We start from the raw sequence: 25,208 nt of genomic DNA, 5'->3' as shown, positions 1-25,208 counted from the left end.
GGCGGGTCCGGCGCAGCGGCGCTGTGAAAGTCCACCGCCATTGCGAGTCTCCGCTGTAACAGTCCACTACCGCCCCCGAGGACCCAGGTTCGATTCTGGCCTGAGGTCCAAAAAATGTATTTAAAAAAAAGAAAAATCTCTCGTTCATCGCGTCCGTTTGCGACCCACCTATCACATCCTTGCGCCCTACCAGTGGGGCGCGCCCCACACTTTGAGAAACGCTGCGCTAAGCTAAAGGCGGCTAATGTTGGGCTATAAAGGAACTACAGCATGGTCACATGACTTCACGTCACAACCGCTAAACTGTTGGGCGGGATGACGTGTACAGTATAGTCGTCTCATTGAGACACTTGTTAGCAACCGCCGTTTTTAAATCCACCAGTATATCTACTGACATACTTTGTCGTAGCAAAACTGAAAGATAAAACGTTACAAAAATAAAACATTCCTGGATATTTTGTGAAAAGAGACACCCCAGAGATATTTGGCACCTTCAGTTCTCACCTGTCAGATGTGTGACTGTTTTAATTACGTAAAGTATCAGAGGTGTTGAGGCTTTTATTTGGACCTACCTCCCAGTCCGGGCCGCAGTCTGTTGTCATATCCGTCCAGCAGCCCGTCCAGGATGCGTGTGAAGATGGTGATGTTGTCGTTTAGTTCGGCCTCTTTGGGAGTTCCCGTTACTTCCTGGGAGAGGCTGAGGTTTAGAGATAATGGTTAGGAAAATACACAACTCATGCAGGAATTAGATTAAATGGAGTCTTATCAGGATTAAATTATACAGATATGGTGATACACAATAACGGTATATGAATTGTTAAAAACACGTACATCCTTACCCAAATTTCTCTTTACAAAGATTTAACTGTAACTAAGATGTAACCCTATAATTCTGCTCTTGGGGTTTTCCCTCTCCTGTAGTGTGCTGTTCTATAGGACAGGTTATTGTGCATCTAAATGCTCTGCAAAGGCTAAAATCCAATCGAACATACTGACATATTAGGCTAGTGCTCCAACACATTGTTCGTGATTGGCTAAGGGGCGGGACATCCCTAAGCGGTTGACCAATCACAACTGGTTTCAGACAGAGGGTGAAAAGAGGTGTTGCAGCACAGGCAGTATGAAGAAAAATAAAGAGCTTTTTGAACATTAAAACATGGAGACATGTCACAGTAGAGACACTACCTACTGATAATACGAACCTGAAAATGAACATAATACGTCATTTTTTTTTCTTTGACAAGTTTTCTTGAATGTTATATTTAAATATGCAAATAAGTAATTATGTTATAATAACTTTTGGGTAAAAAAAAGTCTCATGAAAAAAAATGTAATATGAGTTTTGCCTGATTTCCTTCCACTTGTCTGAAAAATGAAAGAGGATTAGGGCCACATGAGAATATTGTTTTAGATCTGACCAAAAGTGAAAAGAAGTTCCCTTTAGTCTCGCCCAAATCTGACAAATGTATATTTGTGCATGCATGTAGACATAGTCAGTGCACGGCTGGAAATAAAGTAACATAGGAAAATATTTTAGAAATAGATTATTAATACAAATAAAGTGCATTCATGTTTCCCTGCAGAGCTCCAGTTCTCACCTCAGCCGGCAGGTGATGCTCAGCATCAGGACGCAGACACACACTCGCCTCATTGCAGAGCTGAAGCTCTTTCCATCGCCCATTCCTGAAAAACACACCGCATCCTCACCGGGTTAAAAAACTCACAATAACTGGCTGAATTCAGACTCTACTTATCCCGACAGGCTATTCAATTATCCACAACCTCAACACTCAGAAGCAAGGTGTGAGAGGCAAACAAATCAACATGGATTATATCAGCAGCAGTACATACAAACTAAAACCATTGAAATGAATGCAGCAGTTCTGTATTGTAGAACTTCTCTGCAGTTTCACTAAATGAATAATATCCATTCACATATATTTCTTTTTATAAAATAGTATTGTTGATCAGCTTTACAGCAAGCTTAAAAGGCAACACTAATATTTCTTGATCAGTAAATCTTAATAATTGTGCACAAATGTTTTTGTAGTATCACAACATTAGATGCAAAGAATAGTCGGTCAACAGAAAAATAATCTCAAACTATTGATAATCAAATAAGTGTTAAAGTCATTTTTCATGCCAGTATTTTAGAAAAGGATGTTTTCAGCCTCGTTTTTCTGTGATTTTTCACATTAAGAGAATATCTTCAACATAGATGGAACAACATTTGGAAACTAAATAAATAATATTTAATCTGACATATTTTGTATTAATATACACGATATGTTTATATGCAGGCTTCAAGCTCTAGTATTTCCCTCCTATTAACTGTATTTTCGGGCAAAAATGTTGTCTCTGTTTTATTTCACATTAAAGTGAATTTCTTTGGGTTTAGGACTGACAAAACAAGACATTTAAAGACATCAACTTGGACTGTGAGGAACTTGAATGAACATTTGTAATACTTTTTGACATTTTAAACACCAAATCAAGAAGCTAATGAGCAGATTAATCAATACAAATAATAAATAAATAAATGTGTAGCTACATATTTTCTGGATTTTCTCAACACTTCAGAAGGTCTGCACAGATGTTAGGTGCAAAGTTCCTCTCAGCCTTTCTTTCTTGTAAACCTTATTTTCTGGAAGACTGTTTACATCCACCTCTTCTTCTTCTTCTTTTTACATTATGCACATTGTAAACATTTTCACCGTCTATGCTGTAAATGTAATATATTTTTAAACTATGTCTGGGAGAGGTTTCCTCCTCTGCTGCTCTCCCCGAGGTGTATAGCATGTTCCCCTTTAACTGGGGGGTTTCTTTGGGAGTTTTACCTGCAAGGGTCTAAGGGCACTGTGAGATGCCTCCACCTGCACATATCTGCACATCTGTCCCTCTGTATCCTCTCTATCTCACACACACACACACACACACCACACACAACACCACAACACACACACACACACCCACACCACACAACACACACACCACACACACACACACACACACACACACACACACACACAACACCCACACACACACACCCACACACACACACACCACACACACACACACACCACACACACACACACACACACACACACACCACACACACACACACAAGATGCATGCACCCCGCGCTGCACAGCCTCCATTCACGACTCACTCCTGCACACACACACCGCCTCATTCCTCCACCACATTCCCCGGCTCTGAGGCTACATTCTCCAGGTTAAGGTCCCCCCTCCTGCAGCCTCAGCAGCAGATACCCCCCCCCCGTGCCCACTCACACACACCCCCCCCACACACATACCCCGCCGGCCTGTAACAAGCCGTGCTGCAAAGCTTACCACACAAGAAGACGATGCGCAGTCAAACTTCTCCCTGAATCTCACACGCAGACTCTGGTATCTGGCATCAAATGTGAGGAGCCATCCGCGCACAGAGAACAGAGGAAGAGGCGATGAGGAGTAATTCCACTGTCAGCGGGCTTTGTGTGTGATTAAAGGGCTTGCAGCGGGAATGTGAAGGCTTCCCAACACTTGTGCTGACTGACCATCCTTCAGAGGGGTCTGCACACAGCAGGCTCTGCAGAAAAATCCAATCCGGTATCCAGAGGTACAATGCAAAGTGCGGAGTGAAGGGAGAGCATGCAGTGCAGAGAGGATGTGTGATGCATGAGAGAGAGAGAGAGAGAGAGAGAGAGAGAGAGGAGAGAGAGAGAGGGAGAGAGAAGATGGGGAGACTGATAGGGAAGGGAGGGGGAGAGAGTAGTTACAATAATAACATGAGAGGGATCTCCATAACAACAACCCTTTCATAATCTGATCAATACCAACAAACAATAGCACCACACATCTTACTTTATGACACATTTGCAACACTTACAACGAAAGAGGACTTTCTATGGGGTCTTTAAGGTGGCATTTTGTAGGCTGCCTGTATGCATGTGATAGATATTTACTTAGTACTACTTAATTTTCTTTTTGGGGATCCCCTTTCCTGTAGCGTGTTATAGTTTTTGGTGCATGTAAATGGTCTACAAAAGCTAAAATCCCTATGTTACTGCCAGAGGGAGATTCCCCCCCCCCCCCCCCCACGTTCAAAACGCCTCAATTGGACTGCTTTGTTTGCTTCCACATAGTGACATCACTATGTAACAATTTTCTAGCGCTCTAACAAATTGTATATGATAGGCTAAGGGGCGGGACACCTCTAAACGGTTGACCAATCACAACAGAGTTGGCTCACAATACCCCTGTGCAGTAAAATCAAATGATTGCATAAACCTGATTACTTTGCTCGGAAACACGAGCAGTTATCCACAGGAATAACGATTGTAGGTGCTATTAGGAGAGGAAGACGTTTTATGAGTGCATGCCAGTTTGATTTTTTCTCAAAAGCTCTTCATACTTTTCTCCCACTTTTCATAGTGCAGCCTATTATCGGCCTGACTTCTGTATGTGGGGACACAGCTATTCATTTTCCATTTTTCTTGGTTGGTTAATGGTCCAGATTTCAGGAGGAGACGATACGTCTGACACGTCTGCAGCAGGCTATATTTCATCAGTGTGCATTTATCTCCGCCAGTATTGGGGTCGACCCACTCACAACTGACTCACTTATGGAGGAGTATTTCTTACACATCCTAAAAGATACAAACAAGTGCAGACTATAGTGGTTTGAAAGAGTGGATAACCTTTTATGATTGTGTAAAACCTTCTGTTTCCTGGCAGTGTGTAGCGGTGCAGGAATGAGTCCTAAAACCCAGAAATAACCATGCTGTAGTTCCTTTATATAAATGTGTGTTCGACACAGACATCTTTTTTCTGTATTAATTCCAAAATCACATTGAACAGGGTGATGCTGCCTTCAGGGTTTGACTACAAAACACGTAATCCTCTGTACTGACATATAAAGTAATCACACCGTATCTTGTTTTAACAGGAATGCTGTCCGTGGGAAGAAAAACCTGTACGCCATCTATGACACCAGGTAAGAATCACTTCATGTAAGAAAGGGCGTTTGGGTGGTAATGGTATGATGTGTACATTATGTAAATAGTCAATTATTAAGCAAGAGATACAAAAGACACTGTTTCAAAGGCCGATAATATAACATAACAATGGACAGGTCATTTTAATTGTTGGTCTTAAACATGATATTTTGTTTCTCCAAAGCGTGGCAAAAGAATCTGCCACAAAAGTGTTTTAAAAAAAAGTTTCCTTCCTTGAATTGAGCCAGCAGTGTCTCTCTTGAATGCATGTGAGAAAGTCTTTGGGAAATCTTTAGCTCACTCTTCCCTGCAGTGATATTGAACTTCTTCCACTACTGCAAACACTAAAGCAGACAAATAAGAGAGCAGGAGAGAGAAAGCTACAGATACTAGCACCGACGTACAAACATCTACGCAGAAACAATTGAAGTTGAGTGACACCATTTTTATACACAAAATCCAAATATTCTGTCTCGCCACTGCAGCAAAGAATCAACCACAATTACTTTTTAAAAATCATTATTATAATTATCCCTAAATTATAATTATCTCTGGAGGGAAGAGAGAAAACCCCAAAAAGCAGAGCCCCTTTAACTTGTCGATACATGATCCATTATTTGATGATTAGGCTATATCTTTGTATTAAAGTACAATATGTGCCTCTGAGAAGTAGAAGTATAAAGTAGCAGGTAATGGAATGTAAAAGTACCTTAAAGTTAAATAAAGTACACTAAATATCCTACTGTTATATATCTATATTAGGCCTACTACTGATTAAATAAAACAGGTGTCATATTGTCTCTTGGAAAAGCACCTCCTCCTCCTCCTCCTCCTCCTCCTCCTCCTCCTCCTTTCAGAGCTGCATCTTAACGTAATTGAACTCGTGCACTACTCACTTCAATAACATGGGCTTTAATGATCACCAAGGATAGCCCCGCGCACACTGACACGAGGATTCATAATGAAAACTCACACACTGAGACCTCTCTGAGTTACAACATGTTCTGCGAGGGGATAATTTGATGTTCCCTCATGCTGCAGCACTTTGCACGGAGGACCTGTGGAAGGATATTTGAGAGTGGCTAACCGGACCATGGGGACCGGCTGAGGCGGCTGCTTCTCGGGTAAACGCTGCTCCTCCCCCCGCCTCTTGAAGCATGTTAACCGGCTTCATAGGCAGACGCAATGTGGAGGGAGCCCCGCGTGGTTTAGCGGAGGTTTGCCTGAGTGTGTACACTTTTTTTGTTGCACACACACGCCATGTGGGGACCGCTAAAAACGGATCGTTTGCGGGACCTGCTCTCTCTGCCGCTCCTGGTGGCGGTGGTGGTGTGTTGTGTGCAGAGGTGAGCCAGGGTTACTTTAATAATGTATTGTAAAAAATGAAATATGCAAGCTGATCTAAGTATTACAATATAAAAGTAATGTAACCAGATTGCGTTCCTTTACTTTTGGATTACTTCTATATCAAATGCAATAAAAAGTACCAATTTAATAAAAAGTACCAATGCATTCATTTAACAATATTTCATTACAAGTAAACGTCCATTTAAAATCTTATTTAAGTAAAACTCCCGAATTGGCAAAATGTAAAAAGTGAAATGGGTAATTCTGCACAAAAACGTGTAGATAAACAAAAACTCTGATATATATTATTTTACTTTTTGTAATCTGTTGGGGTTTTTCGAGGGGTTTTTATACCCGAAAGAGTTGGTCCACAATTTAATTTTTGTTAGAGATGCATTATGTTAAAAGTTAAAGAAGCTATTATGTTAATTAAATGCAGTAAAAATATATGTTTTACATTTTTTAAATGAAGTGGAGTAGAAGTAGCATTAAATGAAAATACTCAAGTAAATTACTCGTAGTGGTTTCACTCAAGACTGGGTAAGTGTTGATATGTGTCCATGTGCTTCGTAATACATCTTTCTATATTTAAAAATGTAAATAATCATTGTAATCCTGCATGTGATCCTTTATTTAAGTAATTTGAATAAATCTTTTTTACGTAACTGTAAGAGAATAGTTACCTTTTTGTAACCTGATTATGTAATCACGTTACTTCCTAAGCCTGGTCTGGGGACCGAGGTGTTGTCGTGGTTTTAGACACTTTTTACTGGGGATAAGATTTCAACAGTTATAGTTCAACATTTTCCACAAAAAGCAAAATGAACAGCATGATAGGTATTTGATTCAGCAATGTTATTTTAGTAACATTGGTTTTAATTTTATAATTAAGAACAAATCGAAACACATTCCTGTTAACTTCACACATTTCAGCAAATGGTATTATCATAGATTGTTCTCGGGGCCACAGGGGGTCCAGGCTCAGTGTTACAGGGGCACTGGACTCTGACGGCCCCCCTAGAACCACCATAACCAGGTGCGCGGACTGGTGGTTCCCCTGGAGAGTTACCATCACTGTTTCTCTCTTTTCAGCGCCAACAAGCCGGGGAACATGTCCTTCGTAAAAGAAACCGTGGACAAATTGCTGAAAGGATATGATATCCGTCTCCGGCCCGACTTTGGAGGTATGTCCCACTTTTCTTGTGTTGCACAAAAATGTGTTCCAGAGTTGTTTCTGTACCTTACGGTTTACTTTAATCTACCTTAAGGTGTAGTAAGGTAAGTACAAATAAGTAGAATATTAAATTAAAAGTCATGCATTGAAGTTTTACCAAATTGCTAAATAATCACTATCAAAGTATACTTTAAGTACCAAAAATGTAATTTTGCAGATTATTTAATGTTATTAAGAATGTATAGGTAATCAAAATTCTCAAATAAATGTAGTGGCGTAAAACATAAGATTTGTTCTTCTTCAGGTAGTTAATTAAATATACCTTTTTACGTTGCACAACTTATTATGTTCATATTTCTTAGCATTTGACATATACGGCAGTGGCTCAGTCAGTCGGGGCTTGGACTCGGAGCTGTAGGGTTGCCGGTTCAAGTCCCCGACGAGACCTGAAATATGGAGTGTGGACTGCTACTTGGAGAGGTCCCAGTTCACCTCCTACCCTGCCGTGGTGCCCTTGAGTAAGGCACCGGACAACCCCCTTCCCCCCTCACTCCCATTGCTCCCCGGGCGCTGTACAATAGCTGCCCACTGCTCCTAGTACTAGACTCCTGGTACTAGGATGGGTTAAAAGCAGAGAACACATGTCACTGTGTGAGCTGTGTGCTATGCATGTGTGACCATTAAAGAGGGGTTCATCCCTTTCTATACAATATTTCCTTTTTACTGTTTTACCTCAACTATCTCAAACTCTTACTGAAGTTCAATACTTGACTAAAATGTCTTAGTTATTTTTCCACCACTGGTTCTTAACTTGTTCTTTTTATATCTGAAGGTAAACCGGTTGCCGTTGGAATGAGTATCGACGTGGCGAGCATAGACATGGTGTCAGAAGTCAACATGGTGAGTTCAATAAAAAGCCTTTATTTCCTGTTTGTCTCATCTGTAGTTTGGGTGAACCTTTGTGGACTTCTTTTGGTTGGTAACCTGACTAAAATAAAAAGCCTTAATCAGTTCAATATTTACATACAAAATGGCTACATTCATTTAAAAAAGTGACTTATGTGAAAGTGGGATGTACTGAAGCGTATTAGGAAAAGACATAAGGGGAAAAATAAAACAAATATGTTTGTTGCTTGAATTATATTTTGAGAATAAAGTCTAAATATAAAAAATAAAGGCGATCTACCTTTCAGAGAATAAGGAAAAGATGTTAAGAATAAAGTGTCAATGTCAGAAACAGAGTTAAAAACTATTTCAAGAATTAAGTCTGTGAACAAAGCTGGGACTCCCAGCAGCTTCTACTGAAGCCTTCCGAGTAAATCGCCAGAACGCCAACACCTCCTCATCTCCACCGCTCCCATGTTTTATTTTGTGTTGCCATAAGTTATTCTCTCTCCGTTGGTGCGCGGGGCTAATGCTAATGCTAATGCCAGCAAATACAATGGCGTCTTCACAAAACCTTTCCAAGTTTTACGGGGCGTGGTTTGCAATCCGCCCAGCCAATCAGAAATCAGGAAAGTACCAGCTCTCTAGCAGGGACTAAAAAGGGGGGGAAAGTTTTCATGAACTAAGTTCTCTTTTTGGTGTGAACGCAAAATCCCAGGAACTATCGGAACTAAAAGGGAAAAGTACTCCGGTGTGAAAGTGCCTATAATCATTTGTATGATCGAGAAGAAGAAATGTCAACATATATGTTCTTTACAATATGAATTTTGTCGGTGCAGTGTGTAATTTTAAGCAGTTAATATATTTTAACTTGTCGTCTGGAGTGGTTTTGTTATCTAATATTTCACGTTATGGCTCAGCTCATCATGGTTCACTGGCTGTGTGACTCCAGCACTGAAGATTTAATAGTCCAGTTACAGAGGTCAGTGTGTTCAGAGCTGTCTTCTCCATTCAGACATATAAAACAAGACAGACCTCCTTGTGTGGGTCACTGTGTGTGTGTGTGTGTGTGTGTGTGTGTGTGTGTGTGTGTGTGTGTGTGTGTGTGTGTGTGTGTGTGTGTGTGTGTGTGTGTGTGTGTGTGTGTGTGTGTGTGTGTGTGTGTGTGTGTGTGTGTGTGTGTGTGTGTGTGTGTGTGTGTGTGTGTGTGTGTGTGCCATGTATCATTGGTGTGAACTGCTGACAGAGTCTGATGCTCCATCACCCGCCACCAGGAGAAAATATCCTCCGGCTCGCTGAAATATATCTGGTCCCAGCAGGACAGTGAGAACTGAGACTCAGATTTGGTAAAATATTTGCATGGTTGAAAATATTTAGTTGTTAAATAATAATAATCCTTGTGTCGGGATCATGATCACCCTGTCTGTTTTTTTTAAATTCATTAATGTAAACGTATCCACAGCTGACCTTAAATTGACCGTACATCTTTCTGCGGATTGATATGACAGCACACTTAATCCTCCTTAGTAACGGTTTGCTCTCCTTAGCAACCGTCTGCTAGCAAAAATTAACAGACCCCAGGAATTTCCAAATCGACCAATCAGAATCAAGTATTGAAACTAATTATGTAATTAATATATTTTTTCATGCACGGCTTTCGATTGAAAGTTTAATAAACATGTATATATTTTTCTATATCATTCGCTTTGATAATCTATGATTAATTTTAGCACATTTTTAGTGATCACGCCCACTCTTAACTCGAGAGAAGCTACTCTACTCGAGCATTCGGCCTCCTCATTCTCGATCATATCATCCTGTCTGTGTTAATGCAGATGGTACAGAGAGAAAAAGATATTCTGCTCATAGCCGGAGGCAAAGTACACATCTGAAAATAAACAATCCCAGTGCCACTTGAGCATGTGCTAAAAGTTGTTTACTCCTGATACAGTGAATTATACAACACCAGGAGCTGTTTGCATCCTTTCCATAAGGCATTAAAGAAACAGTTCCATGTTAAATATTCAAATATATCCATTAGTGCTGCAAAATATATATATTTTTTATCTTCAATGCAACTTCAATAAACGTTATAAGACATTGCGAAAGACGAGCATATTGAACTAAGTTAACCAATACTTAAGCTAAATGAAAATGAAGAATCTGCAACCACAGAAATGTAATTCGAAACTGATTGTGATGTACAAAGGAACAGATGCCACGTCATTGCAGTTTTAAAAGTGAAGAGTAATGACAGCGCAATGAGTGGTCAGGTCAGTGAAGGCGTCACACAATTGAAGAAGTGTCAGTCCTCTGATGGAAAAGACGTCTGATGAAAGTAATATGGGAAGAAAAAAATGTTGTGCAGGCGCAGAGAAAAAGCAAAGCTCAACACAATGGCGCCATTACGGCCACTAACACATATTTTCATTGTGTAATCTTTTGATGATTTTCTAGATTAATTGTAAATCCAAAAATATTGAGAAATGTCCATCCTGGTTTTCAAAGTCTAACTCAGCATCATAACTGTTCTGAGAGATACTTAAATATTCATCTGCCTGTAGATAGACGAGGTAATAAGCTGTTTTAATTCTCTAATAATCATATTTAATTCATGCATACAGCTACCCTTATACACAAGGCTTTAACTATGATTATCTTCATTGTCGATTAACCTGCAGAATATTTCCTAATGGTGTGTTAAATATAATATTGGAAACAATAGATCCTAGTTTCTCAGAGTCCAAGGTTAAGTTCAAACCCAGTAGATATTCGCTTTTATATTATATATAAACAATGACAATCTGGATGTCTGCATATTTTAGATACTGAAGTTGGCATTTTCTGAGATTTTTGCTGAAAATATACTGTCGGACGAATGGATAGTCGTCTTTTGTTGCAGCCCTCAAACTAAACTCCATCTGATCCTTGGGTTAAATCATCAGCCTGACTTGCGAAAGCTGCTGATTGACTGCTCTGCAAAGTGTATGTGTGCACAGGTGTGATTATGTCCGTTATTAGCAGCAACTTTTAATCTGTTAACAGGATAGGGGCTATATTTGGTAAATCTGTGTTAGTGGTTTGTGCTTGGTTTAGCGTCGTGCTGCAAGAGAAGGCAGCAGACAGAGTGGATCTGCAGTGCAGCTCTTGTCTCTTTTCATTTACTTTCACAACATCCTGTTAGTGGTGTTACACTTTCTCCACATTTGTTCCAGAGGAGCAGGAAAGTTGTGAATTATCTACAGTCTAGTCACACTACCAAAATAGGTTATGTTTTCTGTTTGTTTTTCTGCAGTATTACACCAAACGTGACATAACACATTCAAATACACTACTGTACTGTAGGTAACTTAAATATCGTTATCACACTGCTAAGTTGAATACTCGATTCTGATTGGTCAATTTGGACATTCCAGATGTTGTTAAGGGCTAAGAGTTTTCATCTGTCAGAAAACACAGTGAAATACTTTTTTAATATATCTTTTTAGATTTGTGGAGAGCAGGAAACTTAGGATTCCTGATGACTAAACTGTGACCAGTAAAGAAAAGAAATAGAGAACAAGAGAAGAAAAGACGTTGAAAGACAGACAGACAGACAGATAGACGGACAGACAGACAGACAGACAGACAGACAGACAGACAGACAGACAGACAGACAGGAAGTAAACAGTAAAGGAAACAGCAGAAAAAGACAGACAGGAAGTTAACACTAAAGGGAACAGCAAGGCAGGCAGGAAGTTAACACTAAATGGAACAGCAGGAGAAGACAGATAGAAAGTAAAAACTCATGGGAACAGCAGAAGAAGACCGACAGGAAGTAAACACTAACAGGAACACAGTATGGGCTCTGGAAGTGTTTAAATTAGGGCTGTCAGTCGATTAAAATATTTAATCGCGATTAATCGCATGATTGTCCATAGTTAATCGCGATTAATCGCAAATTAATCACACATTTTTCATCTGTTCTAAATGTACCTTAGAGGAATATTTTTCAAGTTTTTAATACTCTTATCAACATGGGACAAATATGCTTTATGCTAATGTTTATTATCATTTGAACATTACAAACATTCGCCTCAATTCAACCTGGAACCTCTCATACAATAATACAATACAAAGTGTGTGTGTGTGTGTGTGTGTGTGTGTGTGTGTGTGTGTGTGTGTGTGTGTGTGTGTGTGTGTGTGTGTGTGTGTGTGTGTGTGTGTGTGTGTGTGTGTGTGTGTGTGTGTGTGTGTGTGTGTGTGATGGATCGTTGGAGCTATGTGCAACTCAAGGCATATGCTCGAACGGGAGCTGCCTGGACGATGCAATCATGTGCAATCATCACACTATCCGTGCTGAGTGTGCTGACTTCTCCTACAATGTCCCGCTGTCTGGCTTCCTGCATCAAGTCAAGTGCTCGGCGCAGTTGTGGCGAAATGTCGCTCCTCTGTTTTCATTTAAACAGCTCCTTATATCCGTTAGTGCAGCTAGCTAGCACCAGATGCTAACAACAACAATGCACGTAAGGTCTCTCTCTCGCTCGCTCGGGCCACACATACACACACCCTCCCGGTCCTCCCGATGGCCAGTCGGTACCTGCCGGTGACCGTGGAAGTGTGGTCTGCCACAAGCGGGCGGCAGGAGCGGGGCTGTCAGCATCAGCTTGTAGATGGTATTTTAAACTCGATGCGCTCTGAAAATACGGGGCGGCCGAGGAAAAAAAATACAGATGCGTTAATCGCGTTAAAATAATTAGTGGCGTTGATTTTTTTTGCGTTAACGCGTTATTAACGCATTAAATTGACAGCCCTAGAAATACTTAATGGAGAAGAAAATGTGAACATATTTGGACAGTTACAAAAACCTCGATCAGTGCTGCTGCATTTTAAGTTACGTTGCTGTCACCGCAGTTTCTGACGTTGGTAAGAAGGGGGAACGAAGTATTTTTTCTTTCCAGCCTCAGTATTTCTCCTTGAACAGACTCAGAGAGAAGGGAGTAAAGGTGTTGGCGGCGAGCTTTCAAACAGCCGGTCACACAAGCACAGTGCTGCCCGTTATAAACCGTGTGGGCGGCTGTAGAGCTGTTGTCTAGGAAATGAGAGTATTAATACAATTCTCACTTGACTTGCTGCACTCCTGTATTTATAGCTTGGAAATGAAAATCGCCTAATGTCCTTTTCTATTCTGTTGATATTTTGAACCCTCTAACTTATCCCGATATCCATGTTACGCACAGGGTTGGGAGGGTTACTACTTACTAGGGTTACTTACAATATATTTGGTTACAATTACTAGTTACCAGTAAAACTAATTAAACAGTGACATTAAACCTTTCTGATTTATTTCATTTATTTTTCAGAACGTCTTTACCAAATAATGCTTAAAAAGGAAGTGGACTAGACAAAATTGGCCATTTTACAAAGTGGTTGGGACATTTCCTCAAGCTTAACTTACACCTATACTTTTGAAGTACTTTGCCCACCTCTAGCTGTAGGATCAAATGCAGTTTCTGTGTATTTATTTGGGACTTTATCGCCCCACTAGAGTTTCTACACTTCGCAGAGACACACCTGTCCAGGTAAAAAACCTCCTGAAGCTGTAATGCTCATCCTCCCTGAGGTGATGTTAGACATTATTCAGTATCCACAGTGAGAGTCAGCAGGAATCCATCATGTGTTTAACCCCCCCGTCCACTGGGACAATTTAACATTATCAACCTGCTGCCTGGAGGAAGTGTTACCCTTAAGAACCGCAGACTACAGATTACATTACACTACATGTCACTTGTTAGATGCTTTTATCCAAAGCGAATTACATTCAGTTCTGTGGGCAATCCCCACAGGAGCAATTTGGGGTGAAGTGTCTTGCTCAGGGACACAACGACATGCTGACTGTAGTGGGACTCGAACTTGCTATCCCCTGATTCGAAGTCCAGCACACTACCACTAAGCCAAAGCCTCCAGATGTAGTTATATTGAAGGAGGTTAGTCAATGGTCCGATCAAACAGCCCTAAGATCCAGCTGTTCACAAGCAGGCCGAGGGAGCAACTGATTTAAAACAAAATGTAAGCTTCAGTAACTTTTCTCCACGTTGAGTTTGGGATTTCAATATGTTTTTCGAAATTGTTTAAATTCGGTATTCTGATTGTTTTCTTGCTGAGAAAAAAGTTAGAAAAAAACTCATTTAGAATATATTTTTTCTGAAAGTCTCAGAATAAAAAAAAAAAATCAGTTTGAATTTTCTCAGAATTCTGACATTTGTTTCTGCTTTTGGTCAGATCAAGAAAATGTCTTCAGATGATCTCAAATGTTTTCCGTACTTACAAATACAAGTAGTATGTTGTATATTAGCAATGCGGGGCGAATTTGAGATAAACATTTAAAATAATGAGTATTGCTATTGAACATTTTCAAAAAAAAATACTTTTACATTTTATCATGGGATGGTCTCTGAAAGCGTTTGTATATTCCCCCGTTAATATCTAGTGGAATGACTGAAATCATTTAATGAAAGGCTTCACGAGGTTGTGTGGGAGGAAGCAGGGACACGGATTGTAGAACAGATCACTTTTTAATTCTCCTGGGATCTTTTATTTGACTCATGCAGAGATGGAAACCCTCCTCGTGCACGGTGTCTCTCTGACACAGTCTGTTCCTGTTCTCCCGGCAGACGTCAGGGTGTCAGGTTGAAATAGACGATGTTTGACTGGCACACAGTAACCGTGTCTGAGCGCGAGAGCGTGAACTCTCCGAGCCGAAGAGGACACGACAGCCTCGTCCTCCCACTGGGACTCATTTACTCTGCGGTGCTGAAACAAACCTCCTTCTGTCTGCTGGGGTTTACATATCCGACACCTAACAGCAACACCTCAAATCAGAGTGAAGACGGTGGGTTTTGAAACCTGTATGGCATGGCCTCCGAAAGCTTTTGGATATCAGATATGTTTCTTTATAATGTAATCACCATTTGATGGAATATAACATTACATTACATTGCATTTAGCTGACGCTTTTATCCAAAGCGACTTACAATAAGTACATTCGACCAGGAAGACACTCAAAGTTTCAAGTCTAGACCGTCTGCTCTGAAGGTTCATTTTCAATCGTGCTGGGACACAATTCAATATTATCATTAATGACTTTCAGTGGAATTGTAGACTTATAGCACACTATTAAAATACTGTAATTTAATATATTTTACTTTCCACCATAGTTGATTATTACAGAACAAGCTCTGACTCCACATTCAGATTTAGTCTCATTAATATCTGTCAAAATACTCTATACGCGACTTTTGAACATCGGAGAATAAATACTGACTGTACACACACACACTGAATTATTCATAGGGATCAATATTATGTTATATTATATTGTCAGTCAAAGCACATTGTGTAATTTATCCCAAACACAAGTACAGTTTGTCATGATGCATTCGCTTCGTTGATCCAAATTTGTTCAGAGTAGTCGAGAAAAATAATGCAATTCTTTATTTTGTCCAAATGAAGTCAGCAGTTTCTAACTAATTATCCGTTGTGTGTGAGAAACCAAACATTGTATTGATCGTAACATCCGAAGCAAATCTAAGCGTTTTTTTTATTAATACTCTTTGTTTGGAATATGTTTGCAGCACAGGATTGAAATGTCGGCGTTTTCTGCACTGCCAAGTTTTTGTTTATTTCCTGAGACCTGCTTATTTATTTAAGAGGACATTAGTCAGCAGAACAAAGCCATGCTGGAAAAGAGCTCCATTAAAAGCTTTTCTGTGTGACACCTGTGGAGCTCCGTGCGCTATGAATTATTCAAAATAGCTGAATGACGTTGCATGTATGGCCGGTAATGTGTAATGAAATGTATCTTTTAATCGATTTATCAATATTTCTATCAATTGCGGGTATTAAACTTTTGGTATCCCACACTTCAATTTCAATTATCGTTTACAAGAAATGTTGTTAAAGAGGCCCTATTATGCTATTTTGAGGTCTCCCTTTCCTGTAGTGTGATCTATCGGTTTTTGTGCATGTAAATGGTCTGCAAAGGCTGAAATCCCTGTGTTCCCCCCAGAGAGTTTCTCTCCCACTCCCCCCCTTGCATGAAACACCCTCCTTTGTTTACTACCAGAACATAGTGACATCACTATGTAACACTCAGGCAGGGGCGGACTGGGACTAAAAATCAGCCCGGGACTCTCGACCGGCCCACTTCGGTATTGTCAACGGGGGGAGGGTGTGCTAGTGACCTATCTGACCGGCCCACATCGTCCGACCGGCCCATCGGGATTCGTCCCGAACGTCCCGATGGCCAGTCCGCCACTGCACTCAGGCTTCTATTGGCTAACACTCCAACACAATGTACGTGGTAGGCTTAGGGGCGGGACATCTCTAAGCGGTTGACCAATCACAACAGAGCCGGCCAGCTAACCAATCAGAGCAGACTGGGCTCTGGTTTCAGACAGAGGGTGAAAAGATGTGCTGCAGCACAGGCAGTGTGAGAAAAGTAAAGAGCTTTTTGAACATTAAAACATGGAGACAATCTTAACATATCAATGGTAAAAAGATATATATCTCTCTGATATGTGCAGTGTAGTTGTGTGGTCACGAGATGAAGCACGGTGCGCATGCTGTGGCAGCAGAAATGTAAATCTATACTGTAGTAAAGTGTTTATTGTGAAGTTTCTGCAGGGTTCAGAGCTGTGCAGAGAACAGCTGAGAGGTTGTTATGAGACAGGTGTGAGATACGGTGACCTCGGGCACGCTGATGAGCATCACAGCTGTTTGACCATCTATAAATATGATGATCTATAAATATCACTTTTTTTACCAAAAATCCACCCTGGGCTCCGGGCTGCAGACATCCAGTATTTTACACATTTTAGAAAGAGTCTGGCTTCAGTGTGGTCTACATCGTTGGCCTGAAGACAATTCATTCGTGTACACACTTTAATATGCTTTCGTTCCATAATGTGCCACTCCACCTTTTTTAGATATTCTATGGAGACGTATGTTTCCACTGTTGAGTGATACACTATTATTTGTTTAGCTCAGTGCCTTGTTTATCTGTTGCTGCTTTCACAAAATGATTTCCCAATTTTAGATAAACAAAGTACATTTCATCTAATATTATAAGTGCACAGTGCATGGCAGAGGATCCTGAACGTAGCACCATTTTGAAACAGGAATAGTGTTTGATCAAGCTGTCATATACCCAAAGATTGTCAGTACAATTGCATTCATCTGACTTTTATTTATGGTTAAGTATAAGTACATTCTTCTGTGTGTGTGTGTCCCCCCCCCCCCCCCCTCAGGACTACACGCTGACGATGTACTTCCAGCAGTACTGGAGGGATAAGAGGCTGGCGTACCTGGGCATCCCTCTGAACCTGACGCTGGACAACCGAGTGGCCGACCAGCTGTGGGTCCCCGACACCTACTTCCTCAACGACAAGAAGTCCTTCGTCCACGGAGTCACCGTCAAGAACCGGATGATCCGGCTGCACCCGGACGGCACCGTACTGTACGGCCTCCGGTGAGGAAGGATTTTAATCTACATGATAACATAGTTTGCAGGACCCTTATTTCCGCAGCCAAAAACATTTTCGTAAACTGATCAATCTTTGATTTCGGCCATTTTTTTCCATTCTCCTTTCAGACTAGTGGAAAGAACACATCTATAGTCAACACTTATGAGTTTGTTTTAATAACTTTGTGCATTTTTGTCTCCAGATTTCTCATAAAATCACCAAAATGTAGCATAACATAATGCCTCATTTGCATATTTGTCTTTTATATGTAGCCATGGTCCTGGTTATAATTTGCTTATTATATGAGAAATAATAACAATAATAATAATAGCGAAATAAAAAGGAAGTTATAATTATTGCAAGATGCATTATAGGCAAGACAATATGGAGCCACTACTTGAAGGCAAATGCATGTGTCTTATAAGATGTTGAATATATTTAATATACACTTTATAAACACTAACTACTGTATGTTTTTAGCCAGATCTCCTTTGCACCCTCCAGTCTGATCCAATGACAATTGCGTCTTTGAGAAACAGATTTATTTACTCGTTTATTTACACATTTTGAAAATCCCGCTAATGCTTTCTTGTCCCATTAACTCCCAACTTTCAGCCAATCTGCCCGAGATGCATGAAGTGGCTAAATGTTTAATTTGTTGTTCTGAAGCCACTCAGCACTAATACAGAGAGCTCATATTGCATACCTCTGAATGGATTCTCAATACAGATGTGAAAAGCCTGAAGCACCATTAGCAGTAATTGACAGAATCCGAGTTTCACACATCATAAGGAATGTTTCTGTGTTGCTGGGATGTTTGCGTCTCTTTGTATTGACTTGTTCTTTTGAAATGAGATGCATGATTTCTACAGAAACTATAATGGGGACTTCTCTTTAAATTGACTATTGCTTCCTCCTCCATTGCAGTATGTTTTGAAAATGACAAAACAAGGAAAAGCAAGTTATATAAACCTCACGGTACGTCCACACAGCAGCTTCAGAAGGAGCTTCCACCGCTTCTCTTCCCATTGACTTTGAATGGGGATGACGTCACTTTGCCTCGCTTTTCGCCGAACTGCATTGTGGGGGAGCGAAGCGAAGATGTCCAGGATTTACAGGATTCAAAAGTTGAGCAATGTTCAACTTTTGAAGCTGAGCTGGAAGCGCCAGCCAATCAAACACGTTTATGCAAATCTGACAGTAGAAGCGCTAGCCAATCAAACCGCGTGTAAGCAGGGAGAACCAGACGCAGTTCATTTCCTCATATTCCAAACGAGAAATTACGGTAGCAAATCACCCGGTTCTTTACGACCAGAACTATTAACGGGATACAAACCGGAGGAACCAGGCATGGAGGGAGGTGGCAGAGACAGTGGGTGAAACTGGTAGGTTTTCGCCTGTTTGTGGAGTTTATATATATATATATATATTGCTCGCATAAAATCCCCGGGGTTTTTTGCTTTGTATGTCGGGGGCGGGAGATTCATGTGATTGGTTGTTGGTCGCATTGCTCGCAAAAAATCCCCAAGCTGTCAGACACGCCCAGCTCCAAGATTTTCAAGATTTTTGAAAAGCTGCTGTGTGGACGTACCGTCATAGTATACATTTTGTATTCTACTGTAGAGCAACTCATTTACATTTAGTTATATCTTATTCTAGTTTATATGTATATATTTTCTTATTCCTTCAACTTACTTGCACAATTATGTCAGTACTTTATTGCCGTTTTAATTTCTTATTTTCTGTATTGTATGTTGCATTATTTGAGGAGTCTAACACTTTTCAACTGTACCTAGGTAGAACCAGGTAGATGCTGCCTTCAGGGTCCATTGCAGAAATACATGATAACTGCACCACTCCCTTGTGCATATGACAATAAAGCATTCGAACTTCGAATCTGACTTCCTTGTCTCTTATACCTCAGAATCACGACGACGGCCGCCTGCATGATGGATCTGAGGCGATACCCGCTGGACGAGCAGAACTGCACTCTGGAAATTGAGAGTTGTAAGTTTAAGCCTCACATCTTGTTCTCAGTGAAATATAGCAGACAGTTTTACCTTTTCATCGCTTTAGAAATATGAAGAGCGCAGTGATTCCCATAAAGAAAAAGGAGTTCTCACACTCCTCATCTCCCAGAGACAGAAAGTGCACCGGTGGCTGAATCGCCTTGGATTTATTAAGCTGTCGTATCTCTGGAGATTACTTTCTGCAGCCTCTCCATTCACAGCTACTTTGTCTGTACCTTTTTACATGCTTGTACTTTATTTAAGTAGTTCTATGTAATGCCACGTTTACTCCATTACTCATAGCACAACATTTTCAATTTAGGACTTCTATTGATTTTCTAAGACCACATTACTTCTACTTTTAATTAAGTAAAGCATCTGAGTACTTCTTCCACCTCTGAATATTGGCGGTTATGAATCCCATGCATCAGTGCAAGTGCGTGTGTCTGCATTCACACACACCCCCATGAAGATTTACACCTCATGCCATCAACACATACAGCCGAATATGATTAGCACTGTTGATCTACTGGAGCCATTAGGCCGACAGATTTACCTAAAGCAAATATAACTACATTATTAATTCAAGCCATCCAAAAAAAAAGGACATGGCTGCATTTTTGTATTGCTTTCCTACTCACTATATTCACACCTTTCTTGTATGCTGGTTTGCAGATGGTTACACTACAGATGATATCGAGTTCTACTGGAAAGGAGGAGACAGCGCAGTGACCGGAGTGACTCGAATCGAGCTCCCTCAGTTCTCCATCGTCGACTACAAGCTGGTGTCCAAGAACGTCGTCTTCTCCACAGGTCAGCTCTCCAATCCGCTGAAAAGGAATTGAAGAAATGGCGGGATGGCGGGATAGGGGAGGACGGGATGAAGTGCAGGAAGAGTAAATGATACAACGTAGTGAGGGAGGAATGAAAGGTCAAAGGTAGGGCTGCTCAATTAATCGTATTTTAATCGCGATTGCGATTATTATGGCTTACAACGATTACGAAAACAACGTAATTGAAATAAAACGATAATTTTTTTATTATTATTGCTTTTTTTTATAATTTTTTTTTTTTTTTTTCAGTTGAATTATACTTAAAGTTCAGGGTAATCAACTGTTAAAAACATACTTTTCAAATTGTTTCATCTCCAATGAATGGATGTTTTCTAAGTCAATGAATAATCGCATTTAATAATCGCAATTACAATTATTGACCCAAATAATCGAGATTATGATTTTTGCCATAATCGAGCAGCCCTAGTCAAAGGAGGGAGGTAGGGATGAAAGAAAGTAGGAATGGAGGTGTAGAGAGATGATTGGAGAAAATATTGGATATAGAGAAGGAGGGATGAATGGAGGAATGTAGGAAAAGGGGGAAGGAAGAAGGGATGAAGGGATACCGAGAGGAAGGGATCAACTGAAATGTACGGAGAAATGGATGAAGTGGTTTAGGGAGAGAACGATGAAGGGAGGGAAGGTTTATCGGGTGAAAGGACGTGGGTACTGTGGAGGAAACTTTTGTGTAGTAATGCAGGAGGAGTCACAGACTCAAAGGAGACACGATGGAGAGCTGGAGCTCTGATGTCAAACACTGACAGGTTAAAGAGTCAGAGGCTCTGACTCCACGGTAGAGTTGCCACATCCTGAAGAACTCTCCCCAGACCCGTGTGGTTAGCTACACTGAACAAAAATATAAACGCAACACTTTTGTTTTTGCTCCCATTTTCATGAGATGAACTCAAAGATCTAAAAAAATTTCTATAAACACGAAATAACCATTTCTCTCAAATATTGTTCACAAATCTGAAAAGATCTGTGATAGTGAGCACTTCTCTTTTGCCGAGATAATCCATCCCACCTCACAGGTGTGGCATATCAAGATGCTGATTAGACAGCATGATTATTGCACAGGTGTGCCTTAGGCTGGCCACAATAAAAGGCCACTCTGAAACGTGCAGTTTTGCTTTATTGGGGGGGTCTGGGGGGTCCGAAAACCAGTCAGTATCTGGTGTGAGGGGTAGGGTTAGGGTAATGTTGTGAATTGAGTGGCCCATTGTGGTGGTGAGGTTATGGTATGGGCAGGCGTATGTTATGGACGACGAACACAGGCCACTCGATTCACAACATTACCCTAACCCTAACCCTACCCCTACCACTCACACCAGATACTGACTGGTTTTCGGACCCCCCCAGACCCCCCCAATAAAGCAAAACTGCACGTTTCAGAATGGCCTTTTATTGTGGCCAGCCTAAGGCACACCTGTGCAATAATCATGCTGTCTAATCAGCATCTTGATATGCCACACCTGTGAGGTGGGATGGATTATCTCGGCAAAGGAGAAGTGCTCACTATCTCAGATCTTTTCAGATTTGTGAACAATACTTGAGAGAAATGGTTATTTTGTGTATATAGATCTTTGAGTTCATCTCATGAAAATGGGAGCAAAAACAAAAGTGTTGCGTTTATATTTTTGTTCAGTGTAGTTCAGAGAGAAGAATCAACATTGTGAATAACAAGATAGAATCATAACACCTCTATCAGCTGACGCCAACAGGCAGGAACAGGGAGACACAACACTGAGAGCACAGCAGCCAAGGTTACAGGTGCGTGTGCTCAGTCAGGACAGCATGCACTGATAAACTGGGTCAAGGTTATGGACCTTGGAACATATTTCCCCAACAGGTACAAATGTGTTAGGGATGATATTTAAGGTTTTACATGAAGCCCCTAAGTATCAGAAGATGTGTTTTCCTGCAGACTCTGTGTACACCATAGGCTTTCCCGTTTAAAATATATACAGAAGTGGTGTTAGATCAGTACAGGAACTCATTGAGGAGTTTACTCTGGTTTTACATGGGACACAAACAGCATCTATGGGTTAAAATACAGTGTTTAATAATAATAAAGCATTTTATTTATATAGCGCTTTTCACAACTCAAAGACGCTTGACAGTATGAGGGAGGGTAGACAAACAAGGACAGGCAAACAAGTAAGTATAGTAAAATAAAAAAATAATAAAATAAATAGTAAATGGTGTTTAGTACCTGTAATGCTCCTTATTAAATGTTAAAGTGTCTGCAGACAGCCCTTAGTGTTTATCTGCATCAAGATTTGACCCTGATTGTCACGAGCTCTAATAGCCCGATTATGTCCTCAGAAATGTTCCAACATTATCCATGCCTGGAGGAATAATCGAGTGTTTGTAATACAAGAGAATCATTTATGCTGTCGGCCTCATGCATACATTACACGTCACGCAGTAGCTCGCAAGCCACGCCCACGAAGGCGGAGGTCAACTGCGGATTTCACGGCAGCAAATTCAAAACTCATCAAATTAGTTGCTATTCCAACATCTTTTGATATGGGTTTCAATGGACAATTTTGGTCATTACTATATGTATTAGCATAACAGATCATGCACAGGCACACACTTCACGGGGTCTTTAAGTACAGGCCCCATTCCTTTATCATTAGCTTGAAGTGGGTTCAAAGGGGTCATGGTATACAAATCCCATCATGTTTTTAACTTTAGCGTTTTAAGAAATGAATCATCTGAGTTAGTCAAATTCAAGGAATAGTTTGGGATTTTCAACTAACTCTCATGTCACAACGCTGAAGTTGGCTTCCGATTCAGAGCATCCGATTCGGCAGTTAAGGGGAAAGTTAAGGGACATTTAATTTACAGCGCTGAGCGAACAATCCTCCGTGTTTGAACCTCTTAATTTACTGCATAGCCGATTTATTTGGACTGGATTATCCCAGAGAGGCTAAAGATTCTTTATAACACAGTTTGAGATTTGTGAAACCTTTATTCTATTTGTGAAAGTGGTCCAGGACCCTGGTATTAACTAGGTTGCTAGTGGAGCCTCGCTACGGCGAAACTGTTACGTGATTACACTGTAGGTGCGCCGCGTTTGGGGGTGCGGGGGATGCAAGTGTAGCGTGCGTTGGGTGTTACATTTACAAGTTTCCGCCAACAGATGGGGGTGATGAGTCTAGGTCTAGTGGTTTCAGATCAGGACCTGGTCTAATGTGGTCTACATGTAAAAAAAAAAGCACTGAAATCTCCCTTGTTTGTATTTTTACAAATAGAATAAAGGTTTCACAAATCTCAAACTGGGTTATAAAGAATCTTTAGACTCTCTGGGATAATCCAGTCCAAATAAATCGGCTATGCAGTCATTTAAGAGGTTCAAACACGGAGGATTGTTCGCTCAGCGCTGTAAATTAAATGTCCCTTAACTTTCCCCTTAACTGCCGAATCGGATGCTCTGAATCGGAAGCCAACTTCAGCGTCGTTCTCATGTCTGTACTTTAAAACCACAGTACACACAGCTACCGCAGCTAGCCGCTATTTAGCTTCAATATTATCCTTGTTTATTTATCGTACAGGGGTGAGAGTGGTGGAAAAAATTATCAATGAAAATGTTCAGAAATACCCTTTTTCACATTTGCTCTCTTGCATAGAGTAAGACGAGAAGGTTAATACCACCCTCACTTTACCTATTTCTTTAAGTATGTAGACTATTGCATTATTGACATATTAGTAAGTAATGTTAATTGGGTTGAAGCCAAAGATAAAGATAACGTTTATAACTAACTAACTAACTCCCATGTCTGTACAATGAAAACATGTACCACAGTTTTCCACAGCCGATTAGCTTGAATGTAGCTTCAATATTAGCCTTGTATTTAACAAACAGGGCATTAGTGTGTGTGTGTGTGTGTGTGTGTGTGTGTGTGTGTGTGTGTGTGTGTGTGTGTGTGTGTGTGTGTGTGTGTGTGTGTGTGTGTGTGTGTGTGTGTGTGTGTGTGTGTGTGTGTGTGTGTGTGTGTGTGTGTGTGGTGTGTGTGTGTGTGTGGACTAGCATTACTATACTTGTGGGGACCTAAATCTGTTTACATAGTCACGTGTGGGGACAAATTGGAGGTCCCCATAAGGGGGATCATTAATTTTAGGGTGAAGACTTGGTTAGGTTTAGGATTGGGGTTAGGGTAAGGTTAAGGTTAAGGGTTAGGCATGTGTTGGTTATGGTTAAGGTTAGGATAACTCTCCAGGAAATGCATGTAAGTCAATGTAATGTCCCCTGAAGTGATGTATACATGGTGTGTGTGTGTGTGTGTGTGTGTGTGTGTGTGTGTGTGTGTGTGTGTGTGTGTGTGTGTGTTGTGTGTGTGTGTGTGTGTGTGTGTGTGTGTGTGTGTGTGTGTGTGTGTGTGTGTGTGTGTGTGTGTGTGTGTGTGTGTGTGTGTGTGTGTGTGTGGCGATGTTTCATGCACACAGATAATC

General features: G+C 40.7%; 1 protein-coding gene and 1 long non-coding RNA gene across 2 annotated transcripts; one reads left to right on the top strand and one right to left on the bottom strand.

Annotated features, from left to right (window-relative positions):
* Positions 1-578: 578 nt before the first annotated feature.
* Positions 579-3,662, bottom strand: LOC117441540 (uncharacterized). Its single transcript, XR_004551396.2, has 3 exons — positions 3,354-3,662; positions 1,599-1,683; positions 579-697 (listed from the first exon to the last, which is right to left on the bottom strand). It is a non-coding gene; the product is annotated as an uncharacterized lncRNA (long non-coding RNA).
* A 2,498-nt stretch (positions 3,663-6,160) lies between these two features.
* Positions 6,161-20,730, top strand: LOC117441541 (gamma-aminobutyric acid receptor subunit beta-3-like; the record flags this gene model as incomplete). The annotated part of the gene is made up of 6 exons (XM_034077616.1): positions 6,161-6,345; positions 7,439-7,530; positions 8,353-8,420; positions 17,693-17,913; positions 19,833-19,915; positions 20,593-20,730. Coding segments are annotated over exons 1-6 (688 nt in total), but the record flags the coding sequence as incomplete, so codon positions are not given.
* Between the last annotated feature and the right edge of the window lie 4,478 nt (positions 20,731-25,208).

The sequence above is a fragment of the Pseudochaenichthys georgianus genome, unplaced genomic scaffold (genome assembly GCF_902827115.2).
Source record: "Pseudochaenichthys georgianus unplaced genomic scaffold, fPseGeo1.2 scaffold_1778_arrow_ctg1, whole genome shotgun sequence".
Lineage (NCBI taxonomy): Eukaryota > Metazoa > Chordata > Actinopteri > Perciformes > Channichthyidae > Pseudochaenichthys > Pseudochaenichthys georgianus.
The sequence above is the reverse complement of the archived record's forward strand: the minus strand, read 5'-3'. Positions and strand labels throughout refer to the sequence as shown.